The sequence below is a fragment of the Platichthys flesus genome, chromosome 10, assembly GCF_949316205.1.
Source record: "Platichthys flesus chromosome 10, fPlaFle2.1, whole genome shotgun sequence".
NCBI classification, from domain to species: domain Eukaryota; kingdom Metazoa; phylum Chordata; class Actinopteri; order Pleuronectiformes; family Pleuronectidae; genus Platichthys; species Platichthys flesus.
In genome coordinates, this window is record NC_084954.1 from 5517119 (window position 1) to 5541144 (window position 24026).

Consider the following 24026-nt stretch of genomic DNA (forward strand, 5'->3'; position numbering starts at 1 on the left):
TCCCATGTTCCTTTGAGGACCTGCTACGACTGCTTGTAGTTGCCAGTCAAAGCTCAGCAGGCACAAAAGCTTGAGCTGAGGCAGATGCTCTGTTTATCAGACATGTGTAACCCTCTGTTTGTTCATTTTTTAAACCTTACTATTCTCAAAATAACTTTTAAAAAGTCAGTTTGGGCTTTTTACTTTGGTTTTTCATTAAAAACCATCCTGAATGACTTTGATTGAAACGTCATCTGCAAAAAGAAACATTTTAAACAACTTTTGAATTCTCCACCACGTATCCAGGCAATGAAATGAGTGGATTAATGCCTACGGGGCTCAGACTGATAATATGAAATAATTAAAGTTACCCTTCTTTTCCCTCTGTCCTTTTAGATAACAAGATTCCACTCAAAAGGAGATAATGCAAGTAAATAAGTATATAAATGTTTATTTCAAAACATGAGAATGATCATTTATGATAAAATTTCAATAATATGCTGATACAATTTTTTTTCTCTATAAGGGGTAAATTTTAAAATTATTTCTTTAAATATCCAGTACAACAAGTTCTTTCTCAATAAATTTCTAAAATATCTTCTTTTTTTTTTTTGTTCTTTCTCGCAGACACCATGGCATGTGAACACGATCACGTCACACCACAGCAAAGTTTGAAACGTTGAAATAGACATCAGGAAGTGTTTTAGTGTCAGTGATGTCTGTAGCTCAGACCATGTTTGAAGCATCGTTAATCCAGCAGGTGAGATTCCATCAATGGAGCAGGAGTGACGTCAGAACCCAGGTCCGTTTAAAGCTGCAGGAGAACAGCAGGAACAAAGAGCAGCTTCCTTCAGCCGCCGTCGTTTCCACAAAAAAAGTCAAGTTGCTTCGACTTATTTATTGTCGCTGGATCCAGAAACATTTGCATTGTTCATATCCGCGGGAAGCAGGGATGCAGCTCCCCCTGGTGGTTGACAGAGTAACTGAGTCCCAGTGCAGCCTCCACTCTGCCAAGTGTAAACAGTGACAAAAAGTGTCCATCTTCTTTAATGATTCATAATTACAGGAAAAGAAAAAAACAAAACAGAGAACTCACCCAGAAATGCACGGAGCTAGAAAACTGTAATAGTTTGATTTGTTTGAATTCATGCACGTTACGGCCGCTGAGTGAAAAAGAATGTTGCCAGAGTCATGAGGTGTTTGAAATTAAATCCAGATTGATGCCACTTCTTTTGTCGACCGGCCGGAGCCGGGAAACATAAACACAGCTTTTTTAAATTCGGAAAAAGATAAAAAAAGTTCCTCTTTACCCACAGCGACTGCAGCAGCTTGAATAGTGGAAACACGTTTAAATACTGACCCACACGCACACAACAATCACCCTCAACGCTGCAGCCAGTGGTGGGCACATTAAAAATTAATATTACCAGTAATGAGGAGGGGGGGGGGGGGGGGGGGGGATGGTTTAGCCGCGATTCCCCTCAAAGACGACCTCAGGAAGGTTTTGGCCTCACAGGAGCCGGAATGAAAGTTGAAAAGTGAAGCAGTAGATGCAGAGATACCCCGGACCCCTCGTCTGATGCAGGGGTCAAAGGCCAAATACGACGGATCTTACATTTCCCAGTGGCGCTCTTTTCATTAGATTCTCCCTAACCCTTCACAACCCCTGTTTTAATGCCTTTCTTTTTTTTTGTATAAAGTTGTGCAGCCTCCAAAACCCTTTCGCTGTCATTCTGAGTTATTTTCCAAAACTTAAAAGTTCCTTTCCAAGCCACAGAGACCGTTTCAGATGGAGTAAAACTAATCATGACGTGTATTTGGGTAAAAACGTTTTTTTCCACTGAAACGATAAAAAAAAATAATCTAAAGCCTCCTGTCAAACCTGCCTCCGAGTCCCTTTTCTCATGTGGAACCCATCAAATCACAGGGACATTACCATCTCAAAGCACTGGTTTGGCAGCGGCTCAGTTTGCAAGACATCCTTTTTCAATTATGCCATGTTTGAGGAAAAGAGACGGATGGGATGTACTTATAGAGACGTGGACAAAACGTGTATTTTGGGCCTTGTACTCACAATGGGACAAAGGTTACGAGGTATTAACACACAAAAGGCTTTTTTGGGAAGTGGGGGGGGTCATGGAGCAGATTGCTTCAGGATAGAGTCGCTCTCCCCTCACTTTTCTTTTATCATTCACATTTTTGGGAATATTACCACATTTCTCTCTTTTTTTTGTTGCATATTTAACTTTATCTCCCGCCGCTGGCACTCGGTTAACAAGTGGATGTTTCCGGTGCATTTCTCAAATTGGGCAAACTTGAGTTCCTCTCTGCTCTTGGCCCCCGATGTGCTTCCTTTTCACTTAACGGAATTAAACGTATTATTTATGAGTTTATGGATGATGCAGAAATATTTTTTTACTTTTTAAAATCAGCTCTTAAATTGCAGTTAAAGTTTGTTTTAGTCGTCGTTTGAACTGAGAATGGAAATAACTGTTGTGGAAAATTATTAGGTTACAGTAAGTAATGGTGTCAGTTAACATATATGGTAATTCTTTAGCAAGCATCCCCCCCCCAGTGGCGTCGGGTGACTTATTGAACGTTTTCAGCAAGCATCCCCTCAGACGCCATCTTCCCGCGGTTATGCATCTGCACTGGTCCCTTTTGTAATCTCCTACAGGGACGATCAGGTTCCACTGCTCACACCGGATTGGTTGGCTTTTGTCCTCTCCAAAGTGTTCATAGTGCGTGATAGGTTAGCCTTCTGCCTGTCCAGGCTGGAGGTGTTCCGTGATTGGACAGCTGCGTTCCCTGCACCTGGTTGGTTGACTCGACTTCGCTCCAAACTGGTGGAGGTGCGTGACTGGACGGTCCTTTCCCCCGTCAAAGTGTTGACGGAGCGCAGCTGGTTGGGTCTCCCTCTTTCCAAACTGTTGACTGTGTTCAATTGGCTGCTCCTCCCGTGCTCCAGGGTCCCGGGCCCCGCTGATTGGTTGGCCCTTCCTGTTTGATTATTCAGGGTCTGCAGTTGGCTGGTCCTGTCTCTCTCAGGGAGTTTGGACTGAGTGCTGCTACTTCTGTCTGTGTTAATAGTTTGTGTCCTCTGTCTGTCCTTCTCCCTCTCCAGACTGGTGTCCCTGCGCACCAGTCCGCTCCTCTCTCGATCCAGGCTGGTCTGGATTTCTGCTCTCCGGGCCAGAGCCTCTCTGAGCTGGGTGCGGAATATCTCGATCTTCCCCTGCAGCTCCTGGAGCTCCCCCTCCCACAGGCTGGTCTGACCGGGCCTGCCGCCCAGGGGCGTGAGAACCAGGCCTGTGGACGCCAGTGCTGAGACGGGGCCCCCGTTGATGTGGAGGCTAATCTGTGGCGGGGAGCCAAACCCCCCGAAGTGTCCCAGCCCGAACCCTCCCAGGCCGAGCCCGGGCCGGCCGACCATCCCGGGCCTGCCGCGCACCGAGGCCGTGTGCGTGCGCAGGCGGTAGCTGTGCAGGGTCTCCAGGTCAAAGTGCACACGCTTCTCCTTCGGCTCGTGGGATGGCGAGGAGTTGGTGGTGTCCCCGGCTGTGGTGGAGGCGGGGAGGGATGTGGGGGGAGATGGGGGAGGAGGCTGATGGAGTTTCCGGTGAAGGGTGCAGTTCTCGGAGATGCAAGAGGACGGGCTGGTTAAAGAGGAAGATCGAAATCTATAAGTAATATGCAAAAACAGTTAAATGTATATTCTATATTCTATATAAATATGAGGAGATTATGCATTCATCTGTTTGTTGATTATTTGCAGAAGCAGCGCTGCCTGAGTGTCTAGTTACCATTTGAGACTTTATCAAGTGCAGCATGAGCCAAACTATCTGATTTAATCATGTTAATGTCACTTGCATAACTTTTACTACATGCAGTTCTGCTTTAGATCAGCAATAAAGCTGTCACTGCCTCCATCTTAAAAAGTAATGTTGTTTATCAAGTCGTAAATGTGAAATAAAAGCTGCAAGTGTGTTCAGTCTGATTCCACCTGTTGAACATTTAGATGTGGAGGCCTGGGAGATGCACCTGTAGTTGTCACAGGTAAAAAGGCCAAATTGATGCATTCAACTCTGATTATTCCCAATGAAATACAAATATTAAGTCAATCATCTTCTTTACTTTTGGTCGTGGCCGGTCAGCTCCTTCCCTACATCCTCGTACGTGGTGTGGAGGGCTCGGTGGATCTTCTGCAAGCAGAGAAGGAAGAGAGAGAATCAAAAACAACATAAGCAAACTCCAGTTTAATAAATGAGCTAAATGACAAATTGTAATCACTTCACTATCGCCGAGATAAACCAGCGGAGACGATGAATCTGAATTTCTGAGAGCCGTTACTCTGCAGAACATCTGCGACGGCTATTCCTCACAGATCCTGCTGTCGTGCTCCTTTGAATAATTTAATCTAACGATTGAAATTCAACAAGAGACACCGTTCCGCTTAGACTTTCGAGGAGGTTAAAGCATCGGTTGCTTAAACCCTTTTTGATCCAGCTACCTGGGTGCTTAGGGTAAGAGAACATCTTAAAACCAAGTTATTAGGGATCTCTAAGCTTTCGTCTTTCCTCCTGTTTGCAGATCTTTCGCTGCAGATAGGAGTCATCTGGACAGACTAACTCAGATGTCCTCCTCCTCAGGCAGCTGGTTTTGTGATGAATGCTGGAGGCGGCCTATCGGAGTGTTTGCCCTTTTTAGATTGATACAGAAAACAAATGTGAGCAGTCTTAATGTTCACGGGGCTCGTTCCATTCTTCCTCTCACGAATAATGCCACCGGGTGCCTCGGTTGGTAAAGGCTGGAGTTTCATAATAAAAGCAAAATATGACCTTTAAATTCTCATTTTGTGGATCATCTGGTGTCGGCTGTCGTAAACGATCCAATTCTCTCACAGGATAATTCAAGTTCTTCATTATCATTAATCGGTGAGTGTGTAAAAATTCTTTTAAACTTAATAAAAATATGATTCAGTTTCAGGGAAGATATTAGTCTCACTCAGGACTGTTATGATTTTCTAACAGTAGAGGGCGTAAGTCAACTGCAAGAAAAGAGCCAACTACAGGGGGTGAGGACAGCTCACCAACAGCAGCATGCTGAGTGTACACACACACACACACACACACAAACAGACACACACTACAAGAGTTACAGCTCACTTCACAATATTCACAGGGTGGGTTTGTGTTTGAAAGCACGAGATCCTGTGCAACGGTGGAAGAGAGAGAGAGTGTGTGTGTGTTAGTGTGTGTGTGTGTAAATCAGCACACACACAGCATGTGTTGTGCTCACCTGGCTTGTGTGCAGCCAGTACATCAGTGTGTTTGTGCGGCGGAGGCGAGGGATGACCAGGTGATAGAAGGTGTGCTCGCCGGCCAACGTCAGCAGGGCTCCGACCACCCCGATACACAGCAACACAAACAGGCCGGAAAAGTGCTGGATCCCCATCTGCAGAGTCTGAGGGGGTGACACACACAGACACACACACACAGAGACACACACAGACACATACAGCGAGGTGGGAGAGTGACACAGATTAGTAAAGACTTACACTGACAGAGGAAAATGCAGAGATTGATGAGTCGTATCTACACAATCACCAGTTAAGGCTTTTTTTGTGATTATGGAATTGATATTCGGATTGTGTTAGCTCACAATAATGGGTTTTTTTTTTTTTTTTACAGGAGCAAGGGCAATCGTGTTGAAAGACATGTTTGAGAAGAAAGGGACGTGGAGAGGTAAAGCAATGGGAAGAGAGAGAGAGAGAGAGAGAGAGAGAGAGAGAGTGGGCACAAAGAGATGAAGTGAAGGGGGGGGGGGTAGAGAAACTGTTCAATGGAAAGAAACAGCAGCCAGTAAGAAGCTGATAAAAATAGCTGATGGTTAATTGAAGAGCAGTTTGTTCCCATTTGGTTTTGCACACGTCCTCTCTCACACAAACCTCTATCTCATGCGAGGCTGTGACGGGCCCGGAGGAAGGCGGTGAGCTTTTCCACCGCTCTCTAATCGTGTTTCCTCCATCCGGCTCATTTCGGCACTGCCTCCGATGGCAATTAGCCCCATGCTGACTGGACAAATTCATCAGCGACAACACTGACCTCCTTTTGCTCCCAATCCAGAGGGCTCTAATGCCCACATTGTTGGGAGTGAGCCCACTCTTAAAGACTTCAAATGGGATGGACGGCTAATGACTGTCTGATGCACGGAGAAGTTAAGGTTTTTTTCATTTCATTTGGAGAAACTCAGGCCTGTGCGGCTGCAGCGTGTTTCTGTACGATTCCACTTTGAAGTGGGATTTAAAAAGGGGGGGCGGCCGCGGGGATTTGTATAGTTTGTTCACAAACAAGCGATATAGATACGGCGTGCTCTGTCTGGAGATAGCACTTCTTTTGAAAAGAGCTAAATGAAAAGCGAGAGCCCCTCTGTTGTGGCCCACAGGAGACACAAATAAGTATCGACAACCAGACGCTACGTGTCTATAAAGTCTGGCAAAGGTCAGTGAAAGGGTTTAAGTTTATGTGATTGCATGTTTTTGACTGTCTGCCTGGCAGCCAATCCCGTCTGCGTCCCGGGAGCAAACTCATTTATAGGAGCACAAAGGCAGAGGGGCTTTTTGCTATTTACACACACAGTACACGAACGCCCTCTCCGACCGATGACTTACCTCGGTGACGGCAAAGACTCTCTTCCCGCAGGGCACGACCTTATACCATTTGTCATGCAGCATGTCCATGAATCCCTCAGACTTGTAGCGACTCACAAACTCCGACACATTCCGGGTCAGAGGGGAACCCTGCGGCAGGCCGATGCCGTAGCCTGAAAGACAAGACGCATACAGATGTAAATGGCCGAGCTATGGGTAAAGAGGTGAGAGCACACGCCGTGTCTGAGGAGGAGAAAAGTGTCCAAGGCAGGAGAAATCGTAGTTTGCCAGAAGCAGTTCAGCAAAGGTCAGATACCTTCCGGAAGAAAAGCAGATTCATGGCTTTGCAGGCTTCATTTTGAAATCGGAATCAACCAGGTTTTCTGCAACGTCTGATGCAGATACTCTGTGTCCCAGGCTTCTTCTGGTATATAGTATAGTGGGGAAACAAAGCACAGCTGGTGGACGTGTCCCTTGTGGTATAGATCATACGCTCCTGTGGATCAGATTCTGGCTTTAGGTATAAGAAGTCTGTTCCTCCCTCTAGGATCGGGGGTGTAAACACTAGTGGCAGCTGTGGATTATGGGGAAGATGTTGTCAACCTGAGCGAATGGAGAATGGTGCACTTCTCTATCACATACCCTTCGCATGTTGGAAGGGTTCAGTCTTGCCCATGGACTCTGACAGAGCGGCAGATTGAACCAACAACTCTCTGAATAGCCGTCGACCTGCTGTCCCTCCAGAGACGACAGCTCGGACATGCTACCTTTTCCTTTTTCCTTCGGAGCCTTGCGAGGGATCCTAACGCTGCGAAACTGTTTTGTCTGAAGCGCACGTCGGTTCATTCTCACCACCATCTGTCACCATCGGGGGCCATTTTCTCATCCTAACATCAAGCCGCCCGATGCCGGCTCAAGGGCTGGCGAGGGATCAAGTCTGACTCCCCCCCCCCCCCCCCCCTCCCTCTGCCCCCCTTCAGCGGATGGGCTGCGAATATGCTCATATTTTACCTGACTGTGCTCCTTACAGGCAGTTACATTTCATTTAGTTGCAGTCTCATGGCTGTGCTCGGGCCGGTGGTGATTTGTTATCCTGTCCGTAAATCACCCATGTTAAACCCTTAACGGGGGGGGGGGGGGGTTCAGGTTCTGCTCGGAGGAACTCGTAACTCAAGATTTAAATGTAAAAATGTCAGAAGTGATGCTTTCCCTAAATGTCATGAGGCCATGAAGATATTTCTTTCCCTTTTTCTCACCTGTACATCACACCCGTCTTCCCCCTGTCACCTCCAGTCAATGCTACTGGCTTCTCCTTCTTTTTTTTTTTTTTAAATCTTAGTACTCGATAATTCTCATTTTGTTAGACGTCATTCTTTGTCAGCGTTTTTTCAGACAGGTTCCCATGAAGCTCGCCTGAGGAACTTTAAGAGGTACATGACACTTCCCACTACTTTCCCTTTTATTGTGTTTTCTACGGGGGGGCTTTTATGACACATACCTTGAAGAAGATGAAACCGTTTCCAGCTATACAATCTCTTTGGTCGCCACACTTCAAGAATTCATAAAAAAAAAAAAATAACCCACACGGCATCAAAAATAATTGGATTTCCTACCGGCCCCCGTACCCTGACCTCACCAGCGGAGCGGTCAGTGGTGAGACACAGATCGTAGTCAGATCCTCGGCCCCTCGCTCACTTCACGCTCATCCCCTCCGGTTACAGATATAAGAGCCGGTTTCACAGCGAGGCCAAACAAAGTTCACTTTCCCTTCATCTGCATGGGAACTGGATAACGTGCTGACGTTAGAGCTCCTGTGTGGATCCTGTTCTGGTGTTGTCCGTTTTCTCCCTTGTACAGTGTGCACTCTTTAGCTGCACAGCTGTTTGCTGCATGTGGCTATCAAAGCAGCTTTTTCCCGGGTGTATTTGGAGCTATATTTTGTTTTCACAGCCGTGACCGTGAAGAAAGAAATCATAATGAAAAGAGAATTGCACTCAGCGGAGCGCAGACGTCCGCCAAGGCCCAACAGTCCCCTTACATCCAAATCAAGCTGCAGCAAATCTCTCACACACTCATGGATGTCAAGCATAACTGGGCTTGATTTTTTTTCTTATTACCATCAAGGTCCTTGATTTATTATTCGTGAAAACAGAGAGAATGTGGAAAATCTTGCACCGTTAAAGAGAGTGAAAGAGAAATCCTGGTTTCTCCCACTGATCCGGATCCACACCACAACATTTTAATGGGTTTCCTCCCTGATCAATACCTCATCCTACCACCAGGTTTCATGGAAATCTGTTCTAAATAACCAACGAGCTAATGGACAGGGGTGAAAACATAACCTCCTTAGCAGATGTAATAACTCAAATGGCAGTAGAGCACATACAGTACCTCTGGCAAGGCCCAACCATCGCCTTAATGTTATCAAGCTGCACCAAATTGAACACACTCATTGATATCAATCGACAAAATATTTAAGATTAAGATGCATTTATTAGTCCCAAACACAGGCACACTCATGCAGGTAGGGAAATTTTATCTCTGCTTTTGACCCATCTGGTGCAGGACACACAGAGCAGTGAGAGACCATGTTCGGCGCTCGGGGAGCAGATGTTGGGGGAGTAAGGTGCCTTGCTCAGGGGCACTAGACAGGGTAGGGAGACTCTTGGTTTTTTGGACAGATCAATCCAGGTTCGTCTTTTTGTTGTCTCTCCGTGGAGTCGAACCAGAGACGAACCAGAGACCTTCTCTGCCCATAGTCCAAGTTTCTGCCACTAGTCCACCGCCTCTCAGTGGACAGGGGTGAAAACATAACCTCCCTAGCTGAGGTAATGACTAGAATGGCAGTAGAGCACATACAGTACCTCTGGCAAGGCCCAACCATCGCCTTAATGTTATCAAGCTGCACCAAATGTACTAAATCTACCTGAAGATCCATGAATGATTCCCCTGGAAACCGGTGAAAACGTCAAAACAAAGTTAAAAGTTAAAGAAAGTGATTAATTACATTTCTAGGATCAACACTAACTTTGACCATGTCCCGGTTTTTCCAACCGAGCTGTGTTTTTTTTTGTTGCATAATCCTGTTGACAAACAAACACTGAGGTTGAGTTGATTAAAAAAAAAAACAGGATTAGATTTGCCGGCTTCTAGATTTACAAGCAGCTCAGTTTAAACGTGAGCAGTTACAAGCGTAGTTTGGCAGCGCAGCAGAGTAATGACGCTCCTTGCCTTTATGAGACAGCTCTAACTTTTAAAGAGAGAAAACACAACATTTGTTCCACTACATGCAACTAACAGCTGCAGGTGTTGGTTAAACTGCAGAGTGATATCGTTTACATGCAAAACATACAAGATGCTCGTGAAACGCTCCGGGAAACACTGGAGGTAAAAACTCGTCAGGTGCAGACACAGATTTAATAGCTTCAAAAAAAAAAAAACATTTTAATTACGCTGAAGGCTGCAATCCAAATTATTATTATCATTAAATATTCATCTGTAGAAAAGTTTTATCGTCACTTGACCGCTGTTGCCTCGGATTTACTTGTGAAAAGTAAAACAGCAGCAGTCTGTGGAGTAATGAGACCAGACACCGCAGTAAAGCACGCTATAGTTACGGCAATAAAATTATAGAACTATAATATTTTTAATTAAGAAACAGATTTAAGGACTTTTCTCCCCCCCCCCCACCCACCCGCTGTTTATTGCTCTAATTTCAACAGCGACACGTTCATCTGTCTTTTTGCAGAAGATGAAGAGAGAGACGCTGCTGAGCTCCGCCCGGACTTTGATAAGTGCATCTGTTTTTTTGCAATGGAGCCCACATCCCTGTCTGCAGGTCCTCGGTGAAGCTAATGTGCCCCTGGGCTCCGAGTCAAAGGACCCTCACGGGAGATATACTGCAATACAACACCACCTGGGGTTGTTGTTTCATTTCATCTGTACTGCAATCAGATACGCAGCCAATGCCAGCATTTGTTTGTACGTGTGTGATTGTTTCAGACCTGGCAGCTCTATGTGTGTGTGTGTATGTGTGTGTGTGTATGTGTGTTGTGGCCGTCAAGGTGTGTGACCCTGATGGCGTGCGTGGATGTAATCGGAGAACGGCGTAACTGTCACACTCTGCTTCCCACATAACGAAGACCGTCTGAATTTACCTCCCACCCTGCGTCCCCCTTCCTCATTTCCTCCCGCTCTCTCCATCATCTCCATCATCTCTCTCATCTTCCTCCTCCCCCCCCCCCCCCGACCCAGGTCATTTCTTTCCCACCACCACCGCTAGTCTCTCCCTCAGTTAGTCTGCTGCTTATCTCTGTCATCCCATCACTTTTGTTCAATTTCTGCTTCACTTCATTCTCCTCTCTATCTCTTGGCTGCTCTCCCGAGTCCATTTCTTTTTGTCCCTGTGCGTCTGCTGTCTTCTTTCTTGTTTTTCTTTTTTTCCTCTCCGGCACACAGGCAGCATTTCTCTGTCATCAGCCACCTCCATCCGGCTTTTTCTTGAGAGCACTCAGTCAAATACCGAAACACAAGTGGGCAGCCACTTGCCATTTGTTTTATTTTCCCCAGACATCATCATATTCCATCACACGCCTCGAGTCCCCGAAGCTGTCACTCAAATCCACCCCCCCCACACACACACCACCTGACTCAGACACACCCGTGCACTTCATGTCACAAAACACCCGACAGACAAGCGGTTCATAAAAAAACGTGCTTCCTTATTTTACACACACAAATCCCAACTGCTTCGCTGGGAAAGGTGAAAAAATGATGATGTCTCATGACTTTCAAATTAGAGTTTTAAGAATTAAGCAGCATTCGCTCTTTCCCTTTGATTTCTATCAATGAAGAATGAGTTTCCTCTTCGTAGCTTTCTACTGCTGAAAATATGAAACACATAATTATCTTGTTTACTAGATGATTTGCTGCAATTTGCTGCTGGGAAAAGTGCTATAAATCAACGGGATACATGATTGTTTGCATCTAAATATAGTTTAATTGCCAAGTCTGATTATTCTTTGGTAAATGGTTTGATTTTAATAATGTCAAACTGGCAAAAGGTGTATTATCCCATTTTTACACTAAAGAATTTAAATTATTCACTCATTATTCAGCGACACATAATTAGTATGACTTGTCAGGGCAGTCTTTAAGAAGAGCCGCTTTTTTCAAATGGTGCAATTTTGCATTGGATTGAAATACACACACAAAAACACACAAAAACACACACACACACACACACAGACACACAAAGCACAAGGGGAGAAAGGCTTCACTCCTGCCAGACGTGAGCCGCCCGACAGACAACCGTCTCACCCCAGCAACAAAATCTAAATCCTGTGCCAGCACGGCTTCATTTTGATCTTCAGACACGCTCTGTCCCACTTGACTGAGCTTGTGTAGACTACCTACGCACACACACACACACACACAGACAGACACACACAAACAAGTAAACAGTGAGTGGCTGCATATTCAGCGGCAATATTATTAATGGGGTGTGTCTAGGCTGTCGTAAACATCTCCCAGCAGCACTCAGAGGAAACAGCGACACCCCCACATCTCCCGCCACTTAAGAGGCCTGAAGACTTTCAGCAGAGCACCTCGGGCTGCAGCGACTCCACGGCCTCCTCTCTCTCTTCCTCCCCCCCTCTCTCTGTATCTCTCTCTCCCTCCCTCTCTCTCTCTCTCTCTCTCTCTCTCTCTCCCTGTATCTCCTGACCACAAACCGCTCTATAAATCCTGCCGGGCATCCTCACATGGACCAAATGACACTTCCTCTCTTTCTCCCCTCCTTCCTTCCCCCCTCTCTCTCTCTCTCTCTCTCTCTCTCTCTCTGTCCCCCCCCCCCCACCTCCCTCCATCTGCTCGGGGTGAAGGTTTGTCTTGATTAGGGGACTCTGTTGGCTGCCTCTTTTATCACTCGCTGTGCAGAAAGGCGCAAACTGGCAGTGGGCAAATGAAAGCCCTCTATCTCCTTCTTGTGCTCAACTCCCCCCTCGCTCGGCCCCCTGTGCACCAGCCCTTTCTTTACCTGTGTTGTTCTTTCTCCTACATTTTTTTTTCATCTCATATTCTGTCTTCACTTTCTCTCTCTCTTTTCTCCCACCTCCTGTGTTTTCTTCTCACATTTCCTTTCTGCTTCTCTTTCCTCCTCCACCTTATTTGGGCTCATTGAGTTATTCACTCCCTTCCCTCATTCGTTTCCTCTCTCACACCGTGGGGCTGCATAGCTAACAGAGGCTGTGTGGATTTTCTGTTTGCCCGGCTTTTCATGTAGCCTCTGAATCAAGCAGTCATCGAACTGACCCACTCTCCATTCCAATGAGACCTGCTCTCTCATCCGCACGGTGGTGAGTGATGCCACGGTGTGGGGGGGGGTCCCTCTGCTCGTTCTGTCATGTCCATTCAAGAGAGCAGCAGATAGTCTCCAGTGGGCCAGGGTTGTACCGTGAGTAGTGGAGGTGTCTGGATTCATGGCTGCATCCTCTGGAGGACGCGGCCCACGCAGCCGACAGCAGCTGCATCCTTCATCAGGCTGCGTCGGCCCAACAGAGATGACGTCAAAGTTCTTTGGTTGATTTAAAAACATTGAAGATTGTTTGTTTTTTTACTTGATGGAGCCTCAGTTGCTCAGCGGCTGGACGGACACACTTGAAGGATCCTTCAGGTCCTGACTGGTCCCTTAAAGCCATGAGAACTGTACTTTAAAAAATAAAAATAATTTGTTTAAAAATCTGCTTGAGTGCCGTGTCGTCTCCCAATTACATTTTAAGACATGAAATGTTTATGTTATGAGCCAAAATGTAAAATTCTGTCTTCGATGAATAAAATAATAATGCTAATAGAAATAAATAAAGAAGGATGTAGCCCTTAGTTTGAGACACAGCTACGGTCATCACAGTAATCTTCAAAATAAAATGGGTGATATTTCCTAGTCACTGGTTTATTGATATTGTTGTGTGTGTGCTCACTTCTCTTTCTAACAACAGAGGAAAGATCATGTCAAAACCATGACAATATGGACCTGTACTTGTATCTATTCACTTTCTTTGAATCAGCGTTCACATCTCAGTGATACAAGGACAAAACACTGAATGGGATCAAATAAATGAAGAAGTGCAAACAAGTATGCATCTATCTGTTTCTTATTCCAGAAATCTGTCTGTGTGTCTGTGGCTCTCATATCTACAGACTGTTTCATCTCATCAGCTTCACACTTGGCGTCTGTACTGTCGTCCAATTCGATGCCATTTAGACACAAGATAGGTTCAATATTGATGAACTTAAAATAAACCGTCGGACTGATTCCCTTCCTGTGATGAGGGACGAGTCCCTGCAGGGAAAGCATCAATATTCCAGATATCTGTCTGTCTGTGGCCTTGCATATCTCGAACTGTCTCATCGGCTTCACACTTGTGGATCTGAACTTGTGCTACATTAAATTCTGTGTTGTCGTAGGTGTGTTCACAGCCCAAGAAAGGACGAGTGATTTCCCAGTTTGGGGTTTCCGAGGCTTCACCAAACTTTGGATGAACAGGTGAAAAGCTCCTTCAGCAGTTTCAGATAGAAAAACAGCTTCACAGCAGGCACGAACCAGCAGCCCTGCTCCAAACCAGACATGTTTACAACCGTCACGACTGCATTAGTGAATATAAAAGCACTGTGGTGCACACGCATTAGCGGACACCCTATTTCTTTTTATACCTGTAAAAGAGCTTTGTGTTGGAGGTTAAACGCTTGAATCATCACTTCAATGTCACCTCCGGAAGGCGAGTGCGTGCAGATGGCATGTGACTGGGAAACTGTAAAACTTCTCATAATGGCTGGAACCTTTTTTATTTACCTCAGTGAAAGGGGGCCCCAGTATTTTTTATTAGGACAGGGTATAATTTCTTCTGACAGATTGTCAGCAGCCTTTATTTCTAACACTGACACAATTTACTGCGGCTCTGTAATAAAAACTCCCACAAGTCAAATCTATTCTTATGAGTTCGTGGAACACACACATCAATTATGGAAACAACGACTTCTTCTGTTATTACTGTCATCGGTGTCACAATGACAGGTGGAATAACGCAAAAGGCAAGAATAATTATGTGTTCATTGTATATTCATCTGGCTGTAGTAGTTGTATGATGCATTTACTGTATCAAAAAACATGATTTATGACTGGTTTGTTGGCAGTTAAAATATAATGAAAGAAAGAAATTCGACCTTAATGACTTTCTGACCTATTGACTAACAAAATCAATCCGGTTAGTGAAGCCACCTGCAATTAGGTTTTCCTGGTAAGTTAAGGATTTCATGTCGGAGCATTCAGGGTATTACGCCTGTAGCTGGTACGTATGGGACATCATGTCCCCCGTTGACCATCATCCATCCATCGATTATTTATACCCATGATCCTCTGAGGGTCGCCGGGGGGGCTGGAGCCAATCCCATCTGACATTGGGGCGAGAGGCGGGTTCCCCCTGGACACGTCCCCAGCGCATCACAGGGTCAACGCACAGAGACAATCAACCATTCACACTCATTAACATCCACAGTCTCTAATTAACCCACTCCCCGATCTACATGTCTTAGTACTGTGGGAGGAGCCTGGAGTACCTGGAGGATACACACACAGAATCGGAGAGAACACACAGACTCTTTTCAACTAAGTACTTGAAAAGGTGACACTTCAAGGAGCATATGCTTTGTTAATATTTCATAACTCAAATTAACAGGCTAATATTCTATATTATTTATAGAATATAAGTTCCTCTGTGACAGCAGAACTTGTAACACCATTCTTCAGAAACAAACAGAATCCTTCAAAAAATGATTAACCTCTTAAAGACTCAGTTTAGATGGAGTTGAAAACCCTGAGTGCAGAACACTGTATTACACTGACTCTCTCCCCATTCAAAGAGAATATCTGTTGTATAGAATCCACACATAACCGTGTTCTTTCAGAGAGAATGATCTTAAATTAGAGCCACTACAGTATTCTGCTTAGTTACAGTGCAAATCTGATGATGTGCTTGTATAGTAGGGGAACCCCTGTGTAGATTTAGCGATGCACAAGAACCCGAACATGATGACCCAGTGGATTTTTTACCGTACGCATCATGACGGGGGTGTGGTCGGTCCGGTACGTGAGGTTTGAGACCAAAGTGTTCTGACTGGGCCCGGTGGTTAATAATGGATGACTACTTCTCCCCTGCAGCTTAAGGTGCACGCAGTGAATCACTGTGTTGTTCTGTCAGTCATGGAGCTAACTACAGTGTTTGATCTCCTCTCTGCTCTATACACTGCGAGGGAGTGTGTCTCTGTTGCAGGAACAAGAGGCTGAGGACTCACACCGTGGATGTTCAAGTCAGAGCAAGTATCATCCTCTGAGTTACCAGGTTTCTAAATGTGCGTCTCAGGCATTGAAGACATCAGAAACACACTGGAAACCCGGCTGTGTTGCCAGGGTTGTATCTCTTCATGAAACAGAACAAAACCACTATAAATGTTTGTGTATTTGATGAGAGTACAGGTACAGAGAGTACAGTTCATATGCTCACATCGTTGGGATTCACCAAAGGTCCCCAGATGCTCAGTCTATTTTAAGGTATTCAGGCTTGTTTTTATGGTCGAGAATAAAGTTATATTTGGCTTAAAGTTGAAGTAAAGGTCTGTGTTTTATATATATATATATATATATATATATATATATAGAGAGAGAGAGAGAGAGATATAGAGGTCTGGGTCTGAGTGAACAAGAAAGTTCTTTTTGATTTTCTATATCTAAGGGAAGAAGAGAAAGAGAAGGAGGAAATAAAGAGACAGACTAGATGGTAGAAAAGTGTAAAAGCCACATCCTGTCCAGAAAAATCTAATCAAATTAAGTTTTAGGAGGGTTTTTAAAAGAAATGTGTTTGCACCTTCGATGGCGAACGGCTTCCCCACGGTGAGCAGTTTGCAGTCGGCGTCGATCGAAACCTCGAAGTCCAGGAGGGCTTTGTCCATGATGAACGCATCCAGGGTCGGAGGATCTGTCCTTCACCACCAACACACACACACACACACACACACACACACACACACATCACGGGGGACAGAGAGAAGCATTCATTAAACACAATTAACTTTTCAAGACCCGTTAATCAGATTTACTTTCCCCCCTGAATATTTCCAGACACCTCGGCAGGATCCCCCGGTAATGTTTTTAGTGGGTTGTCATCCCACTTTGTCATTTATACAGGGGATGAACTGTATTCTAATAGACTGTGTAAACACATACATCATTACCTAAACCAACAGTCCCTGTGGAGGACTGATAAGGCTTCATACACACTGCCGAAGACACTGCTATTCCATTAATATCGATCCAATTGACCCCCGCTGACCCCTAATTATAGACCGTCCCTCTGTGAGCGGCTTGGGGTTTCTAATCACAGCTGACTGACGAAGTTTCAGGATACAAAGCACAACACACTGGGTTCGGCTACATCACAATATACACACTAACAGGCTGATAGAGAGGAAATGATACCGCTCCACCGACCCACGTGCACAGAAATCCAAACACACACACACTAACGACATCTAAATGGAAGAAATGCACGTGTTGGGGTGAAGTGCACACACGCGCAGTGGTCTCACGGGAAATCCCATTAATCTGACACGTTAGCTTTTCCGGACACTTACTTCCCTTATGTAAATGTTGACTTTACAAAGTCTTTGCTCAAAGCGGCAGCAGAGAGTGTGGACCTGTCAAATACGAGGCACCGGGAGAAGGGAGAGGATGGAGAGTTCTTCAGGGACCGGAGAGGGTTGGAAGTTATCTGATGCCTGGCCTTGGAATAAGAGTGTGTGTGTGTATGTGTGTGTGTGTGTGTGTGTGTGTGTGTGAGGCAGGAGTAGCTGTAAGTTATGAGGGTGTGTTTAGGTCTGTGCTTGCATTATCTCCTCTGAGCCCATACATTGTGTGAAGCTGCATGTGCATCCCTCTGAACTCTCTCTCTCTCTCTCTCTCTCTCTCTCTCTCTCTCTCTCTCTCTCTCTCTCTCTTTCTCTCTCTCTCTCTCTCCAGGAGATGAATCGTCAGTTTTTCATTTTTTTCTGTCCATGAGGTGTTTGTGTGTGTGTGTGTGTGTGTGAGTGTGTGAGTGTGTGTGTGTGTGTGTGTGTGTGCAGCTCTGGGGTTGGTAGTTCTGCCAACATAGTGTTTTGCTCCCTCACTCTGCTCCTCTGCACCGCTGTGACTTCCTCTCCTGCCTTTGCCACGCTTGCAAACAAACGCCGCCTTCATCTCTCGCCCGCTCTCATCCCCCTTTTCTCTGAACAAGCGCATCTACCTACTTGTATCACTAAGTCAGCACATGCACTATCTCAGCATCTCTGCTGCTGCTCCGTGGAGGAGGCTGCGTGTTTGAGGAGAGTGTGTGGTTGTTTTTCTAAAGCAAGTGCGTTTTCTTGGGGTGATTCAGTTTCCTGGATGTGTAGTTGTTCATATAGCGTCAGATTCCAGAGGTAGAATGTCACGAATTACATTTACTCAAGTACCGATCGAGGTACTTTTTACTTCACTTGAGTTTTCCGACTTCATGATATGTACGCATCCATTCCACAACTTTACTGAGGGACACATTGTACTTTGTAGTACATTATTCTGACAGCATTAGTCATCAGATACTACTACTTCGACAAAACATGAGTTTATATGATGCATTTTCATGAATTTAACTATTTCATATATGTAACCAAATGGGTTAAAACCAGCTTGACCAACTTCAACAGTCAAAAGTGGCCTAATATTATAAAACTCTATAAAAGTCAAACACAAATTGAAACTTTTTTCTGCGTTAGTATTATATTTATTTCTAGGGAACAGTTTGCAAATACATTATTTTAAATTTTCTTTTCATTATATTTTAAGTATTTAAACTCTAAATACAGATATAATTTGATTATTTTAGCAAAACGTAAAGGTGAGTATTTTTTAATTGGCATTTTGCTGCATTTTGTTAAAAAAGATCTGAATACAATCTTGAAAAATAACTGACTGAATAAGTTTAATACATAAAAACAACAAATGCCTAATACAAGATTTATCAAATGATTGTATAATTTCCAACTCTAAGATGTTAGGGCCGCTGCCTGACTCCTTTTGTTCTTCAGCACCATGAGATGTTTGTTTATTCTCCAGCTCCCAGCCTGGTTCCAGGATAAGCCCAGGGTGATTGTGGGTAAACACTCTGGTTTGGAGAAGCGTTAATGCTCCGGCTCTACTCTGACACTGTGGCTTCTGATCCGGCTGCGTGATAAAGGATCTAATTATGATTTGAGCAACTCACAAACGAGACTGAAAGAGACAGTAGAGCTTTGCTGGATGTGATGAGTTAAGGATAACACATCACTGTTCATACAATCTGACCGGTGTGTCAGTATAATAAATGACATCGAACTGAAAAACCAGGGTATAAATTATAAGTAAACATCATACTCAGAATATTATTAAAACTATGATTAGACTAATGAAAATAAGGGAACAGTGAAACCTTCCTTCTTTTCACCATTACTCAAGTGAACTCACCTCCCCACAAATCTCTATTCCCAGCGAACACGAACGCCTCCGTCTCAGGTCGTGCGGGGGCGACTGCTTTCCAGAACTTCATCCACTTACCGTTACCTCGAAATACTTTCTTGTTTCTCTTAAAACTCTAATGCTCCAATCCCTTAAATTAGTGTTTTTCCCTTAATGTCCTCCGCTGTATCTCCTTTTAATTTTGTATGCATTATGTAAAGCACCTACATAATTAAATACGGTATAAAAATAAACCTGATTCGTCTCTTTGCTTCTCGTCGGCTCCTTTGCATTAATCTGCCCCTGACCTCACTTACACCTCGTGCCAGAGTGTGTCTGCTGCACGAGGAGCAACTCATGCTAATGCAGGGTGTAAATATATGCAGCTCACAAAGGGATCTCTGGGATCTCTGTCAGGCGGGGAAGCAAACAGCATCTTCATCACATGTAAGAAAACCACTCAGCGATGGCTGAGGCAACATGTCTGCAGGTGTCAAAGCAAAAAGTATCACGAGTACAGAAGAACCTACATTAAATCAGATGTTCCCTGTGATTTAGAGCAACGAGCAGAAGCACATCTCTCTCTATGGTAATAAAAACAAGCATTTTCACTGACATTAAAATGTGTTTCGAAGCTGTAAACTAAATTATACGACTGTTCTTTGATAAATTATATTGATGCTGGTTTTAATATCACATTTATTACCAAACTTTATAAAGAAATCTACCTTTATGTGTCCTAGATCTTGCACGGACGTGTTAACACTCTCTAATCAGAGGTGGACGACCGCGGGGGGGAATCTGCAGGACTCATTTTCAATTTGCGCCGAAACTAAACCACTAAACCACCGCATCGTCTGCCAATCAGAGCTGTTCCCCGTCCTCCCCTGCCCCCCCCCCCCCCATGTCCTCAGACACCTGTCTCAGCACCGGCCACCTGCACCAGGGGTTCGAGCGGCTCGGGACAAACTGCGTCCTTCAGCTTCCTGGAAACTCCAGAGGCGAGAAGCTTCTACTTCATAAAACTTTTCTGCCACAAAAGTTTGGTGCTGCTGGTACTCTATTGGCATTTCCAGGGAGAAGCACTTCAACCGAAACTTAGGGGGGGGGGAGTTGCCCTTTAACGTTATGGTGAAGATATTAGAACCAAATCTGAAAAGTGTGTACAGCTGGTGAATGAGAATATGTGCACATTGTTGTTCAGCTTCACTTGTTTTCTGAACGGCTGCAGAGATGTTTGCTCGTCTGTGGTCAAATGATTATGCATGAAAAGAGAAAGTGCCCAGAATACAGAGGACCACAGCTGGCGGATGGAAGCACGACTGGTTGCATTTTAATCACAAGTGGCAGGGAGGTCGTCTCACAACCCGTGCACAGCTGTGTGTGTATCTTACTTTAACATGTGTACACCTTCCGGCGTGGTGGGCTGGTTGTAGCGTCTCATGTAGTCGTGCATCTCCGGGAAACTCTTCTTCATGTAATCCTCGGCGCTGCTCTCCCTCACCGTGCCGAAACGAAAGCCCATGGAGGGATGGTGCAGCTGGGGGAGTGACACAGGAAGGGGGGAGACAATGGGGGAGTTGATTATAGAAAGAGAGAAAGAGAGGAGGAGGTGGGGTCGATATCATGATGGGAACTCCCCACTGGGTTCTGGGGATATGGAAGGTGATAATCCTTCACATGTGATTCCGCTCTTTACTCATTAGCTCGTCCTTGTGCGGGATTAGTTTGCGTGTCCATGTCGCTGCGCCTGTGCATGTGTGTGTGTGTGTACTCGTCCCGCCGACATGCGTGCGGTTGCAAGTTTGCGTCCTTGCGGTGGAGTCTAACCTTGTCGTCGTGGATTCCCGAGACCTGCTCGAAGGTCTTCTCCCCGACCATGACGGCGGCGAGGTTGGCGGTGTAGCTGGACAGCACCAGTAAGCAGAAGATGGCCCAGAGGTTCATCAGGAAACGGCCCGTCCAGCATTTAGGAGTCTGTGGAGAGGAGACGCGACCCAGGAGAGGGACGTCTTTTTGTTATTCTTGTAATGTAATAATTAGCATATGGACATAATTAAACAGACCAGAACAGAAAATAGTGAATTAAATATCTAAAAATATCCAAGATGAGAAGCACAATGACGTCAAGAGGACAACAAACACACGGAGGAAACTGAGATTACACAACAGGTACGTGACAAATAAAGAACAGGGGGTCACAACAAGGGGTGATTTCAGGTGTTGACATAAATATCAAGCTCCTGACATCATCCTCCTCCTCCCTTACTGTAGAAATCCAGATTTAACTCCAGAGTGAGGGGAGATCACGTTAATCAAAACAGACCAGGAGAGGAAATCTAACAAAGTGTGACTGCTCGGCGAGCCCCGATCCCAAATGTCTCTCCGTGAAATTGCCTCTTGCCTCGGGGAAGGAGTCCACCTGAACACTGTTCATTTGTTTACTCCACCAATTAAATTCCACTTAACAATTTAATTTTTTTTTTTTCTTTTTAAAGGCTTTTGGGATTAATGAGACATTTACTATACAAAAAAAGTTTATAACCCGTCATTGGAAAGATGTTCAGGGAGCGTCAAGCTATTAGTATAACTCGCTGGAAATGAAGGACGGCAGGCACACTATTATTTTCGGGGGAAAACGTGAACTGAGGGAAGTTGTAAATATATATACACAGTTTTTGCAGTTGCAGCTTAGTTGAAAATAATGAAAGATAATGATCAGTTGGATCTTTAGTCTTCCAATGTAAGTGTTTTCCGTTTTTTTCCAGATGGTAAGCACAATCCCAACTTGTGCTTACCAGCTCTGCTCAGTGGAAACGTTGCTCACACTGTTCCCCTTCTCCCCCAGTAACTGTTACTGGGATCAATGTTTTCTTCGATAAACACTTTCCAATGATAGCAGAGGCAGCCTCATCTAAAAAGAAGTCGATGTCTGTGCCGTGAACATCCATTTCGTGAGCTGAGATGACAATCGTTGCCGGCAGAGTTTGATCAGCGGCGACCTGGCTGCATATTAATGTTTCCAGCTGAGTGGTTCTGAAATAAGACACGTTCCACAGGACTCAAGTAAACACTCGGTGGTTTCATATGTGACTTGAGTAGAAGGAGGAGACTCATTAACATATTCACAGCAATTAACTGAACTAACCGAAATAACAGTGTCAGAATGTTGCCTGCTAAACTCACCAGAGGACAAAATGTTAAGCTTTTGGAAATGTCTTGCTTACAACTTTGAATCAACCACACATTTTTGATGTGAATTACTTTTTTAGATAAGGGATGTTTCAAGGTTGTTTCACTATCATTCGTTCAATATATAATTTAAAAAAAACTATCTCGCTGCAAACTATATTATCTATATTGATTTAATTTAATTGTGTTGGTTACGAGTGAGAATATAACATGAATAGAACATCAGAAATAACAAGAGTTTAGCTATTTGGGAAACTAAATGGATCTATGAAGAAACCAGTACATTTAAAGTTTGACTGGCTTCTATGAAATATTACCCAGTGGATGTGCTCTTATATAATACAAGCTCACAAACTAATGCTTATGATGCTTTCCTGACCTTGGAAGTTATTTCCAAACACTGCCGCTATGAAGTCTTTTCATGTCTCTTCTGAGACGCCGACTCTCTTCTACAGAAGTTTTATTAAATCTGTTTTAACTAACTGTCGTGTTGCTTGGTTAGGAATCCTCAGTCTGGGGATAAAACAAGACCAAAGGGACCCTTGTTAAAATCCCCAGTAAGATCACACGGAGCTGTCTCTCTGTCAGTTTTGCATATTTGTAAGTGGTATGAATTTTTCCTTTTTCCTGTGTTTGCTGAAATAATTTTTTATTTTGGATTGTGTTGTGATTTTGTCTCTTTGCTGCACAATCAAGACAACACAACCTATTTAACAGTTAGCTAGTAGCATGGTTACATTAGCATGTCTGAAACGGTAAGTCGAGTTCTTCCATTTTACTCTTTTTATTTTAAATTCATTTTAAAAATTGACCTGAACCTTGTGATAAGTGCTTCGCTATTAATTCCCAGACCCCTGCTGTGTGGGCTGATGACTCTGTCCTCTCACTGTGCGGCTCTGACCCGGCACACGCGGGTTCAGAGAGTTTGCTCAAGGGCGCTTTATCAAGTCACAAGGCTGCTAATGAGCACAACCTGTTAAATGGAAACCTGTGAACTTTCAATTACGGCGAGGTCTGTCTAGTTACTCCATCGCACCACAGTCACTCGCGCTGCTTCCTTTAGGGACAGTGTGATTACATGTTCAGAGGAAGACGATGATGGGGGATAGGAAGGAGTAATTTGAATTATCACAATGATGGATTTTGGCACAGAATGTTTTCTGTTTAAAAAATACAAAGACAGAGGGGAACACAGTGGTTTCTCAGCTGCGTTGTGGTTGGATAGGTGCCGCGGTGAGCTTGTTAGCATTACATCATCAGTCAAATCTGACAGGTTTCTGCCACCGCACAGGTCAATTTAATATCTTAATATCACATATTTACACCCAACAAATGCCATTTTTTTTAAGGAAAGGAGATTGTTTTTTATTTTGACGTCCATTAAATTTGACGTCACATTTGTGTCTAACCCTAAAGTCTCCCAACACTCCCAACACTGCCCCCCCGCCTGTTCGCCCTTTCCATTTACGTCCTCCTCTGTCTGCCCACCTCCCAGTCGTCTCTCACCCAATCACCCTCTCAACCCCTTCTCGCCATCTCCCTTCACTTTGAAGCCCAGTTCTGGATTTGCACCCTCACCTTCTTCCCCCTGTTTGCCCTCCTTCCCCTGCCTTCTTGTTTTCATCTTTGTGTCTGACTACATGG

General features: G+C 44.6%; 1 protein-coding gene across 1 annotated transcript in view; it reads right to left on the reverse strand.

Moving 5' to 3' along the window:
• Positions 1-1431: 1431 nt before the first annotated feature.
• Positions 1432-24026, reverse strand: part of grin3ba (glutamate receptor, ionotropic, N-methyl-D-aspartate 3Ba) — a 69581-nt gene continuing 46986 nt past the window's right edge. The window contains exons 6-12 of the mRNA XM_062396586.1: positions 21021-21167; positions 20585-20730; positions 16546-16661; positions 6650-6801; positions 5278-5442; positions 4114-4181; positions 1432-3635 (exon numbers count right to left, since the gene is read on the reverse strand). Coding sequence (XP_062252570.1) covers positions 2663-3635; positions 4114-4181; positions 5278-5442; positions 6650-6801; positions 16546-16661; positions 20585-20730; positions 21021-21167 — 1767 coding nt within the window. The 3' untranslated portion in view covers positions 1432-2662. The remainder of the gene's footprint in view (positions 3636-4113; positions 4182-5277; positions 5443-6649; positions 6802-16545; positions 16662-20584; positions 20731-21020; positions 21168-24026) is intronic.